This window comes from Typopeltis vanoorti, chromosome 11, assembly GCF_054136105.1.
Source record: "Typopeltis vanoorti isolate ZY-2024b chromosome 11, IOZ_Tvanoo_1.0, whole genome shotgun sequence".
Lineage (NCBI taxonomy): Eukaryota > Metazoa > Arthropoda > Arachnida > Uropygi > Thelyphonidae > Typopeltis > Typopeltis vanoorti.
The window spans coordinates 98,598,180-98,617,953 of record NC_143559.1 but is presented as its reverse complement, the minus strand read 5'-3'; the positions used below and the strand labels follow the sequence as shown (position 1 = coordinate 98,617,953).

The window sequence follows — 19,774 nt, the reverse complement described above, 5'->3', positions numbered from 1 at the left end:
TTCTGCCATTGCAATGTTTATAAGGTCGTGATTTTCTCTTTGTTCCCAAAAGATCAGTTTTGTCATTTTGTACTGTAGCGACATTAATCTATTTAATTTGTAGGGTGCACAGAAAGCATACGTTGTTATAGCGTATCTTAGTATATTTTGGCATAGTGCTTTGCATATTAGTGTTTTTAGGCATATGGGAATTATGTCTTTTAATCTGTAGAGTTTGCCACTTATTGTTCGGAGTTTGTTGTGTAGATGTTTTATGTGGCTATTCCAGTTCATATCTGCATCGAGGTAAATTCCAAGGTATTGTATTGTTTCAACCTGAGTGATTGTAGTGGTTTTGCTGTTCTGTGTGTTTTTTGTGTTGGAAAGTGGATGTTGGATAGTTATATGTTTGTTATCAACTGGTCGAGTCAGTGGAGTTCTGAATATCATTAATTTTGTCTTTTCTGAGTTTAGGTGTATCGAGTTTTCGTGAACCAGTCTATAATCAGATTTATATCATATTGCATATTTGTTTGGGGTATGCTTGCGTTATTATGGATGGATATTATTGCTGTATCGTCTGCGTACTGGAATATCTTACCTTTGAGTGGTAACTGATTAATATCGTGAGTGTAAATGTTGAATAGAGTTGGGGAGAGTACAGCTCCCTGTGACACTCCACAGGTTACTGGTAGCTCTCTGCTTCGGTTTGATCCGATACGTGTGATATGCTGTCTATTTTGGAGTTTGAGAATAATAATAATAATAATAATAAAATCAGCTAACGCTTTTTATTCACTTATAGGGAGTAGGCGAGGCCTTTATACCCTATCTAGCTTTTGGAGACTGAGTGGGCAGTTCAATCTCCATCGGTAGCTAATCAGAAATAGCTGGCCCATGTCTATCACTAATTATAGCAGCCACCAATGAAGAGGCTGACAAACAAGTGCTGCCATCTCTTGGTACCTAACCCTAACAAGATATGTTTACTGTCTGAAATAATGTGGGTACTCCGGTCGATTTTCTTGAGTTTACAGGATAAAAAACCCGAGTTTACGGGAGGAAAAACCCGCTTGCCCATGCCAGAGATCGACTAACTCGGGAATCGGTCGAAGAAAGTCTTAGAAAAAGTTCCTCCAGTCAGCAACTAGACTTGAACTTAAGTCTGACTTCAAGCGACCAAGCACAGGGGACACAAGTGCCACTTCCACTGAGCTGCACAGGCCTTACTACTACTAATAATAATAATATTCCACTGAGCTGCACAGGCCTTACTACTACTACTACTACTACTACTAATAATAATAATAATAATAATAATAATAATAATAATAATAATAATAATAATAATAATAATAATAATAATAATAATAATACGCAGCTGTAAAATTACAAAAAATAATAATAATAACGCCAATGGACATTTATTCATCCATTTGTTTCGTAATTAGGCGATTTATTTTCTCTTTAAAGTAATAAGTCGTATTTCCACCAAACGAGGGCGCTGTGTAACCATGTGTACATGGAGTCCGTTCCATGTGTTGTGTTAAAAGTAGGTAAGTGTTGTAAATATACCTCTGCTGTATTGCCCCGTGCAATACATTTATATCTGTGTGTGCTTGTATTGTAGTTCTCTTGTTTTCACGAACTGTGCGCATTTACGATCTCAGATTTTGACACATTTAAACTTAAATATGTCAAAATTGTAACTGTTGTTTCTGTCTGCGCAGATAACCGTAGAAGAGTCTGTCTCTCTCACACATACACACACAAAATATTCACTCGTGTGGAATTATAGTATACTAGCTAGAAAACATGGTAGTTGGCATCTTAGATTATTCTAAAAATCAGTAGTAAGCTTTGATCCAGCCGATGGCTGGTGTATATAAAAAAAAAAAAAACTATTCTATTAATCAGTTTAATTTTTCTTACTAGTCACTGCGAAGATTAGTGAATGCTGCAGAAAATCGCCGTTCTTTCTGTCTCGGATATGCTTTTAACACCCAGTGTTATTAATATTCATGATGTTGCATGGAAATCTGCCAATAAGGATGCTTTGTTTATTCCATTAAAAAATCAAGAGTTCTTGAAAAAAAAAATTCGTTTGTTTCCATGTTATTCTGTAGGCCCAAGGATGACAGATGCTGCAGCATCTGTCAAAAGATAGTTTGTGCTTAGGAGAATAGATGAAAATTAGTAGTTGAATGTGTGGTTTCGAAGTGATATGAAGATTATATAGTTCTTTAGCATTCTTTTCAAGTATACCTGAAATATAGCATTTGGGATGGTTTTGCAGTGATCTTGTATCACAAGGAGTACAGGTAGTGCATATGGTATTTTATTAGTTTTATGGTGATTTTAGCAAAAGTGTTGCTTACATAATTGAATTCTGTGGCAACAGTTTTGTCATGGAACAAATAGTCCTGGGTCTGTGCCACTATTTTAAGGATACCATATTGTTCAGATGATTAGTCAGTTCACACCATGTAATTATTGTGTGATTGCTCAATTGCTTTCTTATCTGAGACTTCTCTAAGACACTCATAATATATATATATATATATGTTAAGGATACTAAGAAATATTTTATACTTGGTTTTAATCCTTTTTCCAAGTAATCAAAACAAAGTTTTGTGTGTGAAATATATTCACGTCTGAGCTACTTGTATATAGAGGCAAATGACTTCATTTCACTTGCCTTAGTATGCATCCCATAATGCAAAGCACACTCCTTTCAGACATGTATAATGCAATCATAATGGGAAGGGCCACTACCCAGACCGGTTTCAACCTTTATTGAGGTCTCTTCAGTGCGAGCCAGACCAAGGTTGAACTAATGCAGAAGTCATATATATCTTATGTACAAGTAGACAAAAGGTGCTTGACTAATGATTCTGAGCATTTGTTGGAAATGCCTACAGTTGTATCAGGATCTTGGCAAGCTTTAGCCTGATAGATCCATGATTCCAGATCAGCCATGAAAGTAGCCCTAGCACAATACACACACACACACACACACACACACTCATGCACACATAGCTCTCTCAATTATCAATCATGTGAAGAAATTGATTTGCTGACTAGTTTGACTGAGAGTATAGTAAACAATGTATGGTTTCATAGTGCTATTCCTAAAATTATTTGACATGCTAATTCATTTAAAGACTGGCTAACTAATGTTATGGTTGAGGATCAGATAATTTATTGATCACTGCCTAGGTTGAAGTAATCTCAGAGGAAATCATTGGAATAGTTATAATTCTTCCATATGTGAAATTCAGTATCCAGTATTAGAGTACATATTTTTGTTACATAAGTGTGCACTAAATGACTCTGAGACATATAACTTTTTCCATTATTATTGATCCATTGAAATTTGTAGTGGTTATTAGTAATCATGCTAACATCATCATGCAGTATATGATAACTGTGAAGGCATAGTATATATGTTATTTAATAATATAATTTATTTTTGCAGATTCATTTTCCCAAGTTTTGTATGTATATACTGAAAATAGGTAGTAATCTTAAAGATGCGGAATCTGAAGTTGCTGACAACTTTCTCTCTCCATGAAGAAAGTTTGCAAGAAGTTACACATCTTTGTGTGGATAGTGATACAGAAAATATTTTTGTTGCTTCTCTGAATTCCATATACTCTATAGATGTGCCTACACAGAAGGTATTTTGCCATTGACCTGTTAATGAGTATTTATGAATGTTTTTGAGATTATATATATACACACACACATATATACAAATTATATAAATAATTTATATTATTTGTATACAAATTATGTATTTGGTTTAATTCATAGCATAACCAAGTCGGAAAAAACTTTTATCATCTATATATATATATATATATATATGTAGAAAGTTTTTTTAACTTGGGTACATGATATGCCCAAGTTAAAAAACTTTCTACATCTATCTCTCATCCTGAGATTTTATTTAATAAGATCAAAGCACCTTGTGGCAACTTGTTTAGGTAAAATTCATATAAACTCTGCATTACTTCAACCTTAGCATTGTCTGGTCTGGCTCCCACCAACTAGACCTCAATAAAGGTTGAAACCGGTATGGGTAGTGACCATTGCCTTTAATGCATAGCATCATACATCTCTGCAAGGGGATGTGCTTTACATTAAGGGAAAAATACTAAGGAAAGTGATCAGAGCGTAATCCACCTTTACCATGAGTTGCCTCAGACTTGCAATACGTGCAGGCACAAACTTGACTTAATTGTCTGTTTGCTCACTTGGGAAATAGGATTTAAAAACCAAGTTTATATAAAATTGGTATCTTGAATATACACACACACACACACACACACACACTGAGATTAAATATATATATTTATTCTGCAGTAGGTAAAATTCATCACAGAAGTTTAGACTATATAATGAAAGTCACTGTTTTTTGAAGTACTTGTGTAAAGTCTGTTGTAAATGCATAGGCAGCAGCTAAACGGATAGTAATTATGGATGCTCCCAACTGCTACAGCTTATTTAGGTGATAATTACTCAAGGTAGTAGGATTTGGTAGACCCAAATCCTACTACCATCCATTTGTTATTGTCAGTTAAAATAAAAATAATAAAAAATAAAATAAAATAAATAAAAAATATTAAAACATAAAATAAAATAAATAACATCCATAAACAAATAAATAATAAATAACATTCGTAATCTTTATGAATACTCATGCAAATATACATCTGCACACAGCAACAAACACTGATAATTGATTAAAAAAAAAAAAAATGTGCATTAACAATGCAGCACAATTTTTCTTCTCCTTAGTCAAATTTTTTGTGATACCTAACAAGTTTCGAGGAATTTATTGATATAGGATCTTTTGTTAAGGCAGTCACTCCTGTGTTCATGCACGTATTTCTGGTAACCTTGTTATCTTCTTTTTGAGAATTAAAACATGGGTTCCAAGAAGATGAAGTCCAGATGAGATCCACATCTCATCTGGACTGCTTTAAAAACTTGAGTACTATTGGCAGTGAACATGGTGAAACATATCACACACACATATATTAACAAAAAGTAAATGCAAGTTTAGACTTGTATATTGTTTTACACATGACTTTGAAGGTTTAAAGGCTTATCACGAGAATAAAGGCTGCCAAGAAGGTGTGAGGGCTAGACAATTCTATCAGAGGATGGTGCATGATTGGAATGGATTGCCTTTGGATGTTGTGAGTGAAAGCAGTTTGAATGAATTCAAGAATAAGTATGATAGCTGGTGTGTGTAGTATGTGGCCTCCCTCGATGAGTCTCTGACTGCCTGGAGATCTGTCTTAATAATAATAATAATAATCACAACACAACAGCTAAAAGAAGCAAATACTTTAGTTCCACAGTAACTTGAGTATTTCATCTCCAGTTACTGTTGAATTCTTAAGGTTTGAGTAAGCAAAGTGTAATCACAAAGGCACATGATGCAGAAATGAGTAAGAGTACAAAATCAAGTTAGTGTCTTAATGCCCTGAGTGCAATAAAGAATAGCTAGTTTTGTTGTTGGCAGAAGATGGTCTCTCAAATCTTTGGCAGTTTCTTGCAGCCAGATTTATTTACATTAGCAGAATGATGTAAAAACCTTGTATAGAGACCACACGTAACTATCCCAACTATCCCAGCCACTTCATGCCCCTGTGGAGTAGTGATCTCATGCCAAGGCAGAGAAATTTGTCTTCCTGAAGACTTTGCAAATATCCATGCTACAATTCAGTTTGAATCCATAGTCAGTTGGATGGAATGTAGATGTCTGTCTTCTGTTTTCTAGCTTCATCCCACAACCTTATTTGATATTTTTATAGATAAACTGCTGTCTCTGATGAGGTATGTAAACATGCAAAATCAGACATATATTGTTCCATCTCATTTTCTTTTATGTATTGAGAATTAAAACATGGGTTCCTAGAAGAAAAAAATTGCTCTCTTTCATCTAGCTAATTTAACCTAGTCTGAAAAATACCTAATAACAGTCTTTCTGTGACAGTTTTAACCTGAATCCACATCTCATCTGGACTTCTTTAAAAACTTGAGTACTATCGGCAGTGAACATGGTGAAAGATATTATGTTATTAACAAAAAGTAAATGCAAGTTTAGACTTGTATGTTGTTTTACATATGACTTGGTAGGTTTAAAGGCTTATCAGGAGAATGAAGGCTGCCAAGATGGTCTTATACCCTGTATAAGACCATTCAACTCACCTTCTGTTGAGTTGTCCCCTTATAAATGCTCTTCACATCCTAGATTAGATTTGAATCTGAGTCTTTTCAAAACAAGGGAATTCTTGTTATAGAAACTTTAAGTTAAACTGATTAAATAATTTTTTTACTATTTCATCTGCTGATTTTGTCTTGAATAATTTCTATACTACGAATAAATTGTATGTTCATCAACATGTTCCTGACTTCTAGCTCACTTTTTATGTGAATCTCATAGTATGTTGTTGGAGACCAGTGATATTACCTACTCAGCCAACAAGGTGGGTAGATAACTTACTGATGTAATGTAAATATAAAAAAAAAAAAATTTGTAAATTGTATTCATTAATATCATAAAATATTTCTAAAGCTTCAGTTTAGAATTCTCTCATCAATTTTAGGTGAACTTCTGCACATCATTAAATTTGTCAGAATCTACAGATGAAGCAGGCACTATTGTAGGAATTGCTTATCTGTCAGAAAAGCATTCAGTTTGTATTGGATTCAGCTGTGGAAACATTCTTTTGTATGATATAGATTCTAGCAAAGTAAGTTGAATCTCACAGTTGATATTACATGTAATTTCATTATATGTTTTATATATATATATATATAAAAAAACTGCATAACAGTTGTCACCTTTGTTAGTCACCTGAAGAAATCATGTGCAATTAGGATGAAATATCGTGTTGTCAATTTGCTTTTACTTAAGTTAAATTTCAGCAACCCTGAATTGTTATACAGCCATAGTAAGGTTTTACTTCTGAAATCTCCAATTTTTCATGCAAACTTGCCAGAGAATATGCATAATTTATATTATAATAAGATGTTTCTTATATCTTTAGTTGCTTTAATTTAATCTAAACAATCAACATTTGGAGAATTCAGGAACAGTTTGCAGCCAAATGTGTATTAATACTGTTAATTAATGTGTGACTACTATTTAGATGGATTTAGAGGAATGTCATTTATAAAAATTCTTTGCCTTTCTGCTGAGATAAAGGCAAAAAAAAATTATATGCATTACTCATGATAAAGAGCTTCTTGGTTGTGAACCAAGCATTCCTTTGCTGCTGAACTAATCTCTAAGTTGGGTTACTCCTTCATTTCTTTAAGAAAATAATGAGATGTTTAGGCTGCTGTTTTTACTTGATATTTTCGCCTAAACATCATAGGCATCCTCCGTACAATAACAATAATGAAACAAAAATTAAGTTATAATAAAAGAATCAATTTCAAAAAGCACCACTACAGCATCAATAAGACAACAGATGTCCAGTAAATTCTCAATTATTAAAAAAAATTGCAATAATACAAGAAATAGGAATTTACATAAAAATGAAATAATAACATTTTCCATAAAGGGAATAACCGAAGTCCATCAGATCTGTTTAAGTTCAGCCAGTATAGAAATGTCTCACACCAGTCTTTATATAACTACTCTATAAGGAATCTGCTTTTATGTAAAAGCTTAGTTTTCTTCCAAAAGGCTATGCTTAGTTGAGATGGCATGTTCTGCTATGCTAGACTGCTCAGGTTTCAGAATATTGGATATAAGATTTATGTTCTTCATGAAGGATAGCTGCAGATCATGCTAAAGTAAGACAAACCATAGGAGCATGGGATCTGGTAGACACCTGGAAAGCTGAGTTGAGAAAGCTTGTCTTTAGGTGTGGAGAAAGTAGCAATCTCCTTGATGATGAAAGGGTGCTGCAATATTAAGAGGTTTCAGAACTTTAGCAACATGTTCAGAAACTCCTTTAATGTATGGGAGTGGAATCTGATTGATAAAGGATTCATATAATCATTTTCATAAGAGCAGATTTGATATTATTCAACTCTTGCTGTAAAAGGCCTTCAGTGAAATTAATATTATAAGCAAGATATAATAAGGTTTTAATGATTCCAACCTTTTGACTAGGATGATGAGAACTAGCATGGATATAATGATTACTATGAGTTTCTTTTCTAAACACTGAAAATTGTAAACTACTATCTGGTTGACATATTCAAATATCTAAAAAAAGACTAGTTGATTTTTTTTTTCCTCTTTTAAGATAAACTGAATTCTCAGATGAATAATATTTATTTTTGAAATGAATAGCTTTAAATCTGATGGTGAACCTTTCCATATAGCAAAAATATCATCTTCATATCTGCACCACACTGTAGGTTTAGGAGAAATATCTTTAAAGAGATGATCCTCAAATGCTCCATGTAGTAATTGGCCAGAGTAGTAGAGATAAGACTATCCATAGCTATTGCTTGAATTTGTTCATATAAGTTGTCTTGTACACTGAAATGTGGTTGCATAACTTTTTGACTCTAGATTACAATGTCAAAAAGTTTGATAATATCAGGAGGAAAATCTTGTTTAAGTAAATTAATAGTATCTGTCATAGGAATGTTTGTGAAAAGAGATATGATATTAAGACTAAACAAAACTGAATTGTCTAAATGTAAATTACAAACTTTCCCTTTAAAATCTATGGAGTTCTATGAAGTAGATTTTTCTGTAAATGAAGTTAATAATATAGACTAGTATTTAGAAATTTTATATGTGGGGCAGCAGATACAATCTACTTTAAAATCTGTAGATTTTAAAGCAAAAGTTTGGTTATTCTAGTGTGCAAGGAAAATTGTATCGACAAGTTGAAAGAACAGCTATGATTGTCCTGTAGTGGTACCTTTTGAAATTGATTCTTTAATTTTATTTTTGTTTCATTATTGTTATTGTACTGAGGATGCCTATGATGCTTAGGCAAAAATTTTACAGCTAATAAAATTATTTCACATAAGTTTAACTTTCTGTCTTTAATTTTCTGTACAACCCTAACTACCAGACATCTAATATTTGTACCACAGTGGAATTTGAACATATAGACTATTGCTTGGAAAATTGCTAGCTTAGCCCAACTAGACTGGCAATCTTGTCCTAAATTTCATTAACATTTATTAACATTAAAATTGACATTTTTAATTTTTTAAAAAATTATTTTTAAATGAGTACCTCTATTTTGAATATGTTAATTTTTCATTTTACATGGTTTCATTTTTATAGGTTGAATGTGTTGGATTTGTTTCTTGTGGATTACATTCCTTGAGCTGGAGTCCTGATGAAGATCTTTTAGTTCTTTTAACAGGTAACATCCGAATATCCTCTTTGACATAAAACATAAGTCAGTTAAAGTTAGCAAAATCACAGCACTGGCTCTTAAGCCAGTATACCACAAATGTAAATAAATAATATTAAAATAAAATCTTAGCCCACTCATGATGCTATCATCTTATAAGTTATAACATTAGTCTAAGAATGAGTATGTAAGCTGTCCTGATTGTTTAAAATTGAGATGGAAATAACTTATGTGAAAATTATTTTAACGATGTAAAAATTTCGCCTTAGTATCAAAGGCATCTTTCAGTACAATGACAGTGGAACCAAGAAGCATTTTAAAAAAAAGCACCATCGTGGCATAAGTAAGACAATCAGTCAATAAAATTCCTAATTAATTAATTTAAAAAAAATGATGCATGTGTGTGTGTGTATATATATAGGTTATCAAAAAATAGTTATTAAAAAAGTTATAACTATTTTTATAATTAATATCGCATAATGTAATAAGTGATTGTTATAATAAGAGTAGTCAGTAACCTTATAAAAGAAAAGTACTTCAGCAGGTCACTGACTACTCTTATTATAACAATGATGAAGGCCCAAATTTTTCCTACTCTGACTCTAGTTCTGAGTTGATCATTATAATTTTTTGCCATTTATTTGATAGAACATATCTTGCAAAATTTGAACCATTATATCTAATTAATAAAAAAAAATGAGAGTACTTTGAAAATAGTCAAATATGCCAAAAAATACAATATTTTCTCCTCCTCTGTAGACAACATTACAGGTCACATCATTCAGTCAGAACTATATCTAAAACATTTTTCGATATAGTTCCTTATGTTGCTAAAGATCTCCTGAAAAATGCCACAGTCTCGATAATTTGAAAATGAATAAAGAATCAAAATAGTTTGCAAATAATCTGTGGTAGAATTACATCATCCATCATTAAATTCCTGATATGTATTATTCATGGGGGGGACAGCATATTATAATAGTACTATGTGAAAAGTTAACATCATTACTAACTTCCTGTTAACAATTTCCCATCAAATTAATTTATTTGTGAGGACTCAAATATTGTCAGATGTTATATTTTGGTCTTCTAAACGTGCTTCCCAAACTTCTGGATGTCAGGGCCCCCTTTGGAAAAATTAAAATATTTCATGGCCCCCCTTGAAAAAAAAATCTTAATATAGACATGTTACGATTGCAAAACATACACAGCGGATATTACAAAAATCAAATCAAATATTACATTTTTAGCATCTTACATACACATTTGACATGGCACATTATCTCATATTTTTATATAGATAGATATATTGTTATTGTACATTTGCAGTACACAAGCACATGAAATGTAAAACGATTAGTAATAAAGAAAGAATTAAAAACATAAAAGAATTTTAATAACAATTTAATGTGATGGATTTCAATACTGCTATGCTAAAAGTCAATATCAAGTGAAATATTTGAAACTGCAATTCTTAGATTTCTGCTTTGAAATTTAACTTATATGAATAAGCATATATTTACTAATATTCATTAAGCGCCAAAATATGTAGGAAGCAAAATTTGTAAACCAACACCAATGTGGGATTTTTTTTTCCATTAAAACATAAAAAATAACAAAAAAGAAATAATAAATAAAAATTAAATGGGTTTCTTTTAAGATAAAAAAAAAACTACTTAGTCTTAAAACATTTTAAATTTGTTTTCATTATTTTATGGCCCCCTCAACAAAACCCATTATTCCCAAAGGGGTTGTGGCTCACAGTTTGGAAAATGCTGTTCTAAACCATTTCTTATTGTATGAATTCATTGAGATCTTGGTCCTCCTCAGGATCTTTTTCCTACTATTTTAGGTAAAGAAAAAAAAATGTTATTTTTCTAACATTTGCTCTCCCATTTTGTTTAAGTGACCATACCACCCGAGATTAATTCTGCTCAGACATTCCTGAATGCCTAGTAATGGAGAGTTCCTTCCTAATAGCCTCATTTTAAATATGATTTTGCCAATTGATGTTATCTATTGTCATCTTGAGATTATAATCACTCAAAATCAAGTGCTTTATTTATTTTATTATTTTTTTAATATGATTTTGCCAATTGATGCCATCTGTTCAATCCCAATCATTCCCAGAATTCTCATGTGTGGTCCTTGATGAAGTATTTTATTTCTTATCCTGCTTTCAGATCCATAAATTAAATGCTAATAGCCAAAACCTTATTATTATTATTATTATTTAAGAGAGACCTCCACGGAGTCAGAGACTCTTCTTAGCAGCCTTCATTCTCAGCTTCCAAAGATGCCCTCTTGTTCCTTTCCCCATCCTCCATAAATTGAAAATTTTCATCAACTGAAATCCTGTATGACCCTTTCAGAAGTTTGTAAGTCTCAATCATATCACCCCCCCCCTCTTTCTCCTGTTTGCTAGTGTCTGCAGTCTACAAATTTTCAATCTGTCTTCATAATCAGTATTCCACAATCCTGATATCATTTTTAACACTCTCCTTTGTACTCTCACCAATATATCAGAATCACAACGGAGACCAGACCTGCACACAATAGTCCACGTGAGGCTTATCAAGGCCTTGTAAATAGTCAATAACATCCTTATCTTTACATGTGAACATTCGTTTCAGCATTGCAATTATCTTTTGAGTTGTATTTGCAATCTTTGCCACATGGCCCCTAAACTTCAATTCCTATCTATTAACACTCCAAGATCCCTAGCCTCATCGGTTTCTTCTAGCCTAATCCCACCAATATAATACGACTTTGGATATCTAATCATGCCGAAGTGAATGTCTTTACATTTACTGACATTGAACTGACACCCATTTTCCCATGCCCACAATTCCAGCCTATTCAGATCATTCTGCAAAGACTGCATATCAGCAGCATTTCTGATTACTCTACCTATCTTTGCATCATCAGCAAATAACTGTATGTCACTTGTAAAATCCTTCCCAATAATGTGCAGATTGAATAACAGTGGACCAAGCACTGATCCTTGTGGTACACCACTTGTTACCTTAAACCTTGCAAACTCAGATTCCCCCATATACCACTTTTTGATATCTGTCAGTCAATCATTCTCTTATCCATGCTAATATTGTATAACCCAAATCCATTTTCTCCAATTTATGCAGCAGTCTGCCATGCTTTATTCTGTCAAAAGCCTTAGCAAAATCCAAAAGTATTATGGTGTATCCATTCCTCTTGTCTAGTTCAATGGTAACATTGTGATAGAATGTGAGCAAGTTGCTAAAACATGACCTTTCCTTAGTAAACCCATGTTGTTCATTATAAAGTAGGGATTCACTGTCAAATCCATTAGCAGTCTGGAAACAAAAGATTGGGAGGGGGGGGTTAGCTTAGAAAAGAATTTTGGCACTCTCAAAGTGAATTCTGTAATGAACAGAACAGGAGTCTCTAATACATAACAGGGAGTACATGAATGACAAGTTCTTAGAAGAAATGATGTAATCATGACTTAGATTATACAAAAATTTCATCTTGAAAACAGTGAACCAAATATATTAATGACTTATCAAGGTCAATGTAATGCTAGAAGCAGGGGGGGGGTTTCTGAAACGGATGACAAATAATTCAGATTTCTGTTTGAGATTGCATGATTGGTATTAAAAACATGTTTGTAAGATACTGACTAAAGTATTTGTTTTTATTTTTGAAATTAGGAATTGGTTGATTGTTTATGACTTTACTAAAGCTATTTTTTTAGTTGTACTGAAATTTAACATTAAAATTATTTTATTTGGCATAAATTGTCCATTCTTTTATTTCTAGGAATATTTGAAAATGTATTAAATGAAAATTCTACCACCCTGCCATCAGACAAATTGACAGCAGTCTGTAGTATCTTCCTGTGTTGTACTTTCAAACACACATTACCTAGTCTTGAAAGTGCTAACCCTTGGCCTTTGAACTTTGCATGTCCATGGACAACAAATGGTGTTTATGCCCTTTCTTTAGAAATACCTAGGTTGTTCATTTCCTATTATAAGTATAAAAGGAACCCTTATAAGGGCTTTTCGACTAAAGGTAATATTCTAATAAATCAGATAGCTTCAAATGGAAGTGATATTTTTTTGTTCTGGAATCTTGAGTTTTGCATCTTGCAGAATGACTTGAAAATACACAATTAAAAAGACAACATTTTGCTCATAATTTTGAGGAAACTAGTCTTAATGATTATTGATAATGAATAATAATAAATCCTTTATCATGGAAGTCAATTATCTGAACCATAACATAAGCATATGTTTCAGTTTTGCAGGATTTTTAATAACACTGTCAATGCCCATATGATGGGCTAAGCAAGTTTCGCATCAGCAATAAGTCTTAAAAATCTGGCACTGATGTTACTTACTTATTACACAAATTACTAGCAGACAACAAAAGATTGTTATTGAATTATAAGCTTTCAGAAGTTGCTATGATTGCATGTATGATAAAAAAAAAAAAATTTAATGCTTGTGGAATAGCATTAAATTTAATAATGTTTAATATCTTCAATTCAGATTGTTGCACCCATGTCACAGATGTTAAAAGATTTGAAAAAGGCCTTTATTAATCAGTAAAACGTTATTGTAGTGCACACACACAGTGTGTCCCATAATTCTTAGTGCAGTTTGATCTTTAACTACTTCAAAAATATCACAGTTACAGAGTTGCAATAAATATCATTTGAAAGTATAACTATTAGAACTGGTGTGATTGAAGATGGGAAATGTTGATGAAAAAGTCAATTGTCCTCTGGCTTGCTGAACTCAAGTCCATAACAGCAGTAAGAAGAAAATTCTCTGCCCATTATAACAAGGAGGCTCTCCACAGAAATTTAATATTAATAACTGGATGAAAAAATTCAAAGAAACTGGATCAATTCGGGACAAACCCATATCAGGGAGGCGTCCATCAAGGGAAGCGAATGTGGTTGAAATTGAAAGGACATTTGATAAGAGTCCCAAGAAATCAGTGCAACATGCTGCTACTGAGTTAAATATACCAAAAACCACAGTGCACAAAATTCTAACTAAACAACTCCATAAACATGCTTACAAAATTACGACTGTTCAAATGCTACAAGAAGAGGATTATCATGCCAGGTTGGATTTCTGTCAACTGATGAAGACACAAATGGAAAATGGCAGAGATGTTATTGATATGTTGACTTTTTCAGCTACAGCAACGTTCCACATAAGTGGGAAAGTTAAGCATCATAATTGCCATATTTGGGGTACAGAGAAGCCTCAGGAAATGTGGCAACACTAAAGAGACTCACCAAAAGTTAATGTGTGGTGCGCGGTTAGGAGGTGTTGCATTATCAGGCCATTCTTTTTCGATAAGCCCGCTGTCAGGGTGAATCTTATTTAGAAATGCTTCAGAATTTTTTTATTCTCGAATTAAAGAGATTAAATCTTATGAATAAAACCATTTTCCAACAGGATGGGGCACCCTGTCACTATGCGATACAGGTACGAAAGTTTCTGGATGATACTTTCGCAGACAGGTGGACTAGTAGAGGAGATACTCTTTCGTGGCCACCCTGGTCACCAGACCTGACTCCATTAGACTTTTTCTTATGGGATCGCATCAAAACAGTAGTGTTTCTCTCGATGACCTTAAGATTAAAATTACAAATGCATCAATGCAGTTACTGCTCAGCAACTGTTAAACGTTTTCTGGAACTTTGAAAATCACCTAGTTACATGCATTGCACAAGATGACGGTCATGTTTAGCACTAATATGAAACAAATCATTGTAGATAAAACTTAATTACATACTTTTTAAGCTATTATATACTATAAATCTGTAACTTTTATAATGTTGGACCTATTAAAATTTAAAACTGCACTAAGAATTATGGGACACTCTGTGTGTGTGTTATTATTTTGTTATGGAACCAGATCAGTTTGATTAAAGATTGATGAGAAATAAAACTGCATCCTCTGTAAATTGGAAATGCAACTCAACAAGAAATTAAATGCAGAGCACATTATATTATATTCTTAATGAAGACAGCAGTTCCTTTTATATTTTACATCTCTGAATTTGTTATGTTATTAAAATTTATTTTCTAATTTGTTTATTACTTATATTTCAGAAGAAAACATGCTGATTCTAATGACTAAAGATTTCGATCCTATAACAGAAAAGCATCTTGAGCCTACAGAATTTGGAGAAAGTAAGCCTTTTTGTGTCATGTAAATGTGTAACAGACTTTTTATTTTCAAATATCATTTTTCATTGTATAAATTGCACTTTTTTATAGCAATTACACAAATTTCTTAACTTTTTTAATGTCATTCAGATTTTGAGTTTTTAGTAATTTCATAAACAACTCACATTAAAACTCTTCATTGGAACCAGAATATTATATTCACTAGTTAAGATTTCAATTAGTATATGCATGAGCTTCATTAAAGGCAGAAGATAAACACCTCAAATATATCATCTGATCTCATAGAGCGGGCAGCATTTTCATCCTTAGAACAAACTGGCCCCTCGCACGGTTAGCCTAGTGGCTATGCACTTCGCAACCATATGCCTGGGGAAGGGGTGTCCTAGGTTCGATTCCCACCGGTGACGTGAGTAGCTGAAGGATCTTCCTCAGCCATAGCCAAGTTAGCCGGTTAAGGCAGTAGGTTTTTTTTCCCCAGTTTATCCTGGGGTTTTTCATCCTGCATCAGGCAAACCGGCCTTGAGAACTCAACACTACAGACATAGGATACACTGGGGCATAGGGCTGACCACCTTATCCTGTGAACAGTTTGAGGTCTGATGATTAACTAACCCTCTACATCACAAGGTAAAAGAGAGAAATATGAAGATGAGATGAGAACAAACTGACCAGAAAAATCCACAGTACATTAAACCTTATAGATTTTGTTGGTTTGGCTGGTTGGATGTTATAGCTTGTTTTATTACAATATCTGTTAGCTAAATAATGTTGATTTTTGAATGTCAGATCTTTCTATAATATCCAAAGGATATATTGACTTCAATGGACACTTTGTATCCATGTTATTATGGACATATATATCATGGTCAGGTATGGTGGTTAAATCCTTGAGATTTAAAGAATCGTCATCTGATAACCATCTTGATGGAATATTACTAAATATAGATATATATATGTGAGTGATTATGTAAGAAAGCGAAGCACTGTGTAAAACTATCCTGTGGTTCCTGTGAGATTACCATAGTGAGAGTTGAAGTAATAGAGATAAACTTTTATTTTCATTTTAAATTTGAGTAATTCATGATTCTCTATCTAGCTAACCAACTAACCCCTGAAACATTTCCATTCAAATTATATTTGCTATATATGGATCACATTATGAAGGAAAGTGGTATTAAACCTGATATCAAAATTGGAAATGTTAATCTCAGCCCTTTGCTTCATGTAGATGATGTTATACTTCTAAATAAGTCCAGTATAAGTCTACATATATTGTAAAAAAAAAAATTGGTATGTGAATCAGCAATAAAAAAAACAAGGACAGTGAAAATATAAAGTGGTTCTGGAATGGGTACAAAGAAAAGTTACAAAGATTATATCAAGATTATGGAATGCAAATTATGAGGGTAGATTGAGCGTATGTGTACTGCTGATCCTGTGAACAGCAGAAAGAGGGATGATATGATAGAAGTCTATAAACTTCTGAATGGGTGACAGGATATCATCTGATGGATGGTTGGGAGAGGACACAGGCATCCATAGAAGTTAAGAGCTATACTCTTCTCTCACAGAGCAGAACGAGTGGAACAATTTGTCTGTTGAAGTAGTCAGTACATCTAGTATGAATGAGTTGAAGGGAAGGTATGGCAGCTGGTATGAGTGATGTATAGCCTCCCTCAATGAATCTGTGACTCCCTAGAGGTCTCAGGTAACACAATAAGAATAATTTTTTAACAGGAACAATGGTATACACAAGTTGGTAGTTTCTCGGGATTTTTGAGATTGGTTTAGAAGTGCCAATAATTTAGGGGATTAGAACTTTGTCTTCAATGTTTAGTTGTGAGAAGTTGGATTATAAGCATCTATAATGTTTTGGATTTTCTGGCGGATGAAAATCTTTTAGTTGAATAATCCATTTTAATCTTATTCAGTTCTTGTTGTAGATTATTGTGAATTGAAATGAGCCCTATTCAGAAGAGTTTTCACTTTATTTGAAGGATAATGCATAGAATCTTGTTGGATATATCAACCAATAAAGGTTAAATCATTATGACCCATACTCTCACTGTCAGTTATTTTTTGCTTTATGATATACAGAAATATTTAGGATGCTTGATGGAAAGCAGATTGTTGTCAAGGAAGGCTAATTGTCCATCTTTTCTCTGTCATCAACATAGTGTACCCAATATGAAGACTAAGGCTATATTGAAAGAATAAGATTTGGTAAATATAGCTGTATAGGAACAGCTTACAGTTTACAATAGAGATAAAAACTTTCTCCAGTTAAACTGGGTTTATTGTCATTAAGTAATGTATAACAGATATTACCAACACGTCACAGTAAATTGCTAAGAAAAATAAAATTCACACTGAATTTTATTTTCTGAATGAAATACACTGAAATAAATATATTTTGATCATCATTCATCACTATTAATAAAGTCAGACATACCCATATCAAACATACCCAACCTATTATTCTTAATATTCTTAGGAATTCCACAATGAAATATATTTAATTAAAATAATAGCTGAATAATTTCCATGAATGGAACCCACCCAGCTTATCTTCAGTTATATATACTGGTTATGTTTTTGCATATTTCTGATGGGTAATGGTGATATCTTGAAAGTTTTTGGCACATTCATTATATCTTTACTTATTTAGATATTGCTATATAAAGATTTTCATTTTTTTGCTGAAAATTTTCATTTTAGATAAATTAATTACTGTTGGTTGGGGATCCAAAGAAACACAGTTCCATGGATCTGAAGGAAAAGGAGCTGCAAAAATAAAGAAAAAGGTGATATTTTGTCATTGGTGATTCTTATCTCTTTTAGTCAACTTTTATTTAAAAAAAAAATTGCTATCATTTGTAAATGAATAGATAAATAATAAATCATCTAACCTTATTTCATTTACTATAGGAAGTAGGCAGCACTCATTTAGCCCTAACTTTTTTTTAAATCTTTTGGCATTATTTTGCTAAATTGAATGGAATAATTGGATTATGCCAATGCATTTAACTGTGCCAAGTGGGAGGATCTGTGGAAAATACTAAGTAAAATGGCATCCCAGAACATTTGAAACACCTTTTAAAACAACTCTACAAGATGAATCAGGCTGTGTTGAAGATGGATGGAAAAACATCTCAGTGGTTCAACGTCGAGAAAGGTGTGAAACAAGGATGCAATACTCTCCCCTGATCTGCACAATCTTTACAGAGAATACATTATGAGAAAGGCACTTAACAGATACAATAGTGGTTTCTCAGTTGGTGGCAAGAAGATAAATAACCTTAGGCTGATGATACCATTCCTGTTGCCAGCAGCAAAGGAGAACTGCAGTCCCTCATGAAAAGAGTTGAATGGGAAAGCCTGAAATATGGTTTAAGAATTAATCGTGATAAAACAAAATACATGGCCATAGATGAAAATGACAATTTTGCCTACAAAATTGACTTCAAAAAGGTGGATCAATTCATTTACTTGGACTCTAATAAGTACTAAGAGTAGATGTCAACCAGAAATTAAAAGATGCAATGGTGCAATTGCAGAAAATATGGAAAGACAGAAACATTTCTATTACCACTGAATCAAGACTGGTCAGTAGCTTGGTGTTTTTGATTTTCATTTATGGCACAGAATCTTGGACACTCAGCAAAAAATATATGGACAAGATAAATAGCTTTGAGATCTGGTATACTGGAAAAGGATGTTGAGAATCACCTGGTTGGATAAAAGGGCTAACAAAAGTAATAAATCAACTAAAAATCAAGAGGTGGCTATATGACATTGTAAATTGAAGACTTCGCAAATATTTAAGCCATGTTTCAAGACGTGAAAATGACAACCTGAAAAAAAAAAAACTTATCATCCAGGGAAAAGTGAAAGGACAAAGAAAATAATGATGCTAAGGCCACGATGGTTGGACCAGATTAAAAAGATCACCAGACTTACTTTGGAGTTGGCCACTGGCGCAACAAAAGACAGAAAGAAATGGGGAGACATTGTGGCTCGTGACCCTAGCCACAATGTCTCCCCATTGTGGCTAGGGTCACAAATTCTCAGGCATGAAGAGACAGAGTAATAGAGAGAGAGAGTGGAATAAAACTTGAGTTATTAAACGTCATTAAAACATTAAAAAATATAACTTGAAGAAATTGAATTTTTTTTTTAACTATTTGCATTTTATTCTGTTGTTTATTGCAATATACAGTTTGTATACTTAACATTGGAAGT

At 32.9% G+C, this 19,774-nt stretch overlaps 1 protein-coding gene across 2 annotated transcripts in view; it reads left to right on the top strand.

The window, feature by feature from the left end:
* Positions 1-1,509: 1,509 nt before the first annotated feature.
* Positions 1,510-19,774, top strand: part of Elp1 (elongator complex protein 1) — a 215,592-nt gene continuing 197,327 nt past the window's right edge. For both annotated transcript variants that reach the window (XM_090400177.1, XM_090400176.1), the window contains exons 1-6: positions 1,510-1,535; positions 3,458-3,659; positions 6,603-6,749; positions 9,263-9,344; positions 15,455-15,535; positions 18,251-18,336. In XM_090400177.1, coding sequence (XP_090256303.1) covers positions 3,513-3,659; positions 6,603-6,749; positions 9,263-9,344; positions 15,455-15,535; positions 18,251-18,336 — 543 coding nt within the window. In that variant the 5' untranslated portion in view covers positions 1,510-1,535; positions 3,458-3,512. The remainder of the gene's footprint in view (positions 1,536-3,457; positions 3,660-6,602; positions 6,750-9,262; positions 9,345-15,454; positions 15,536-18,250; positions 18,337-19,774) is intronic.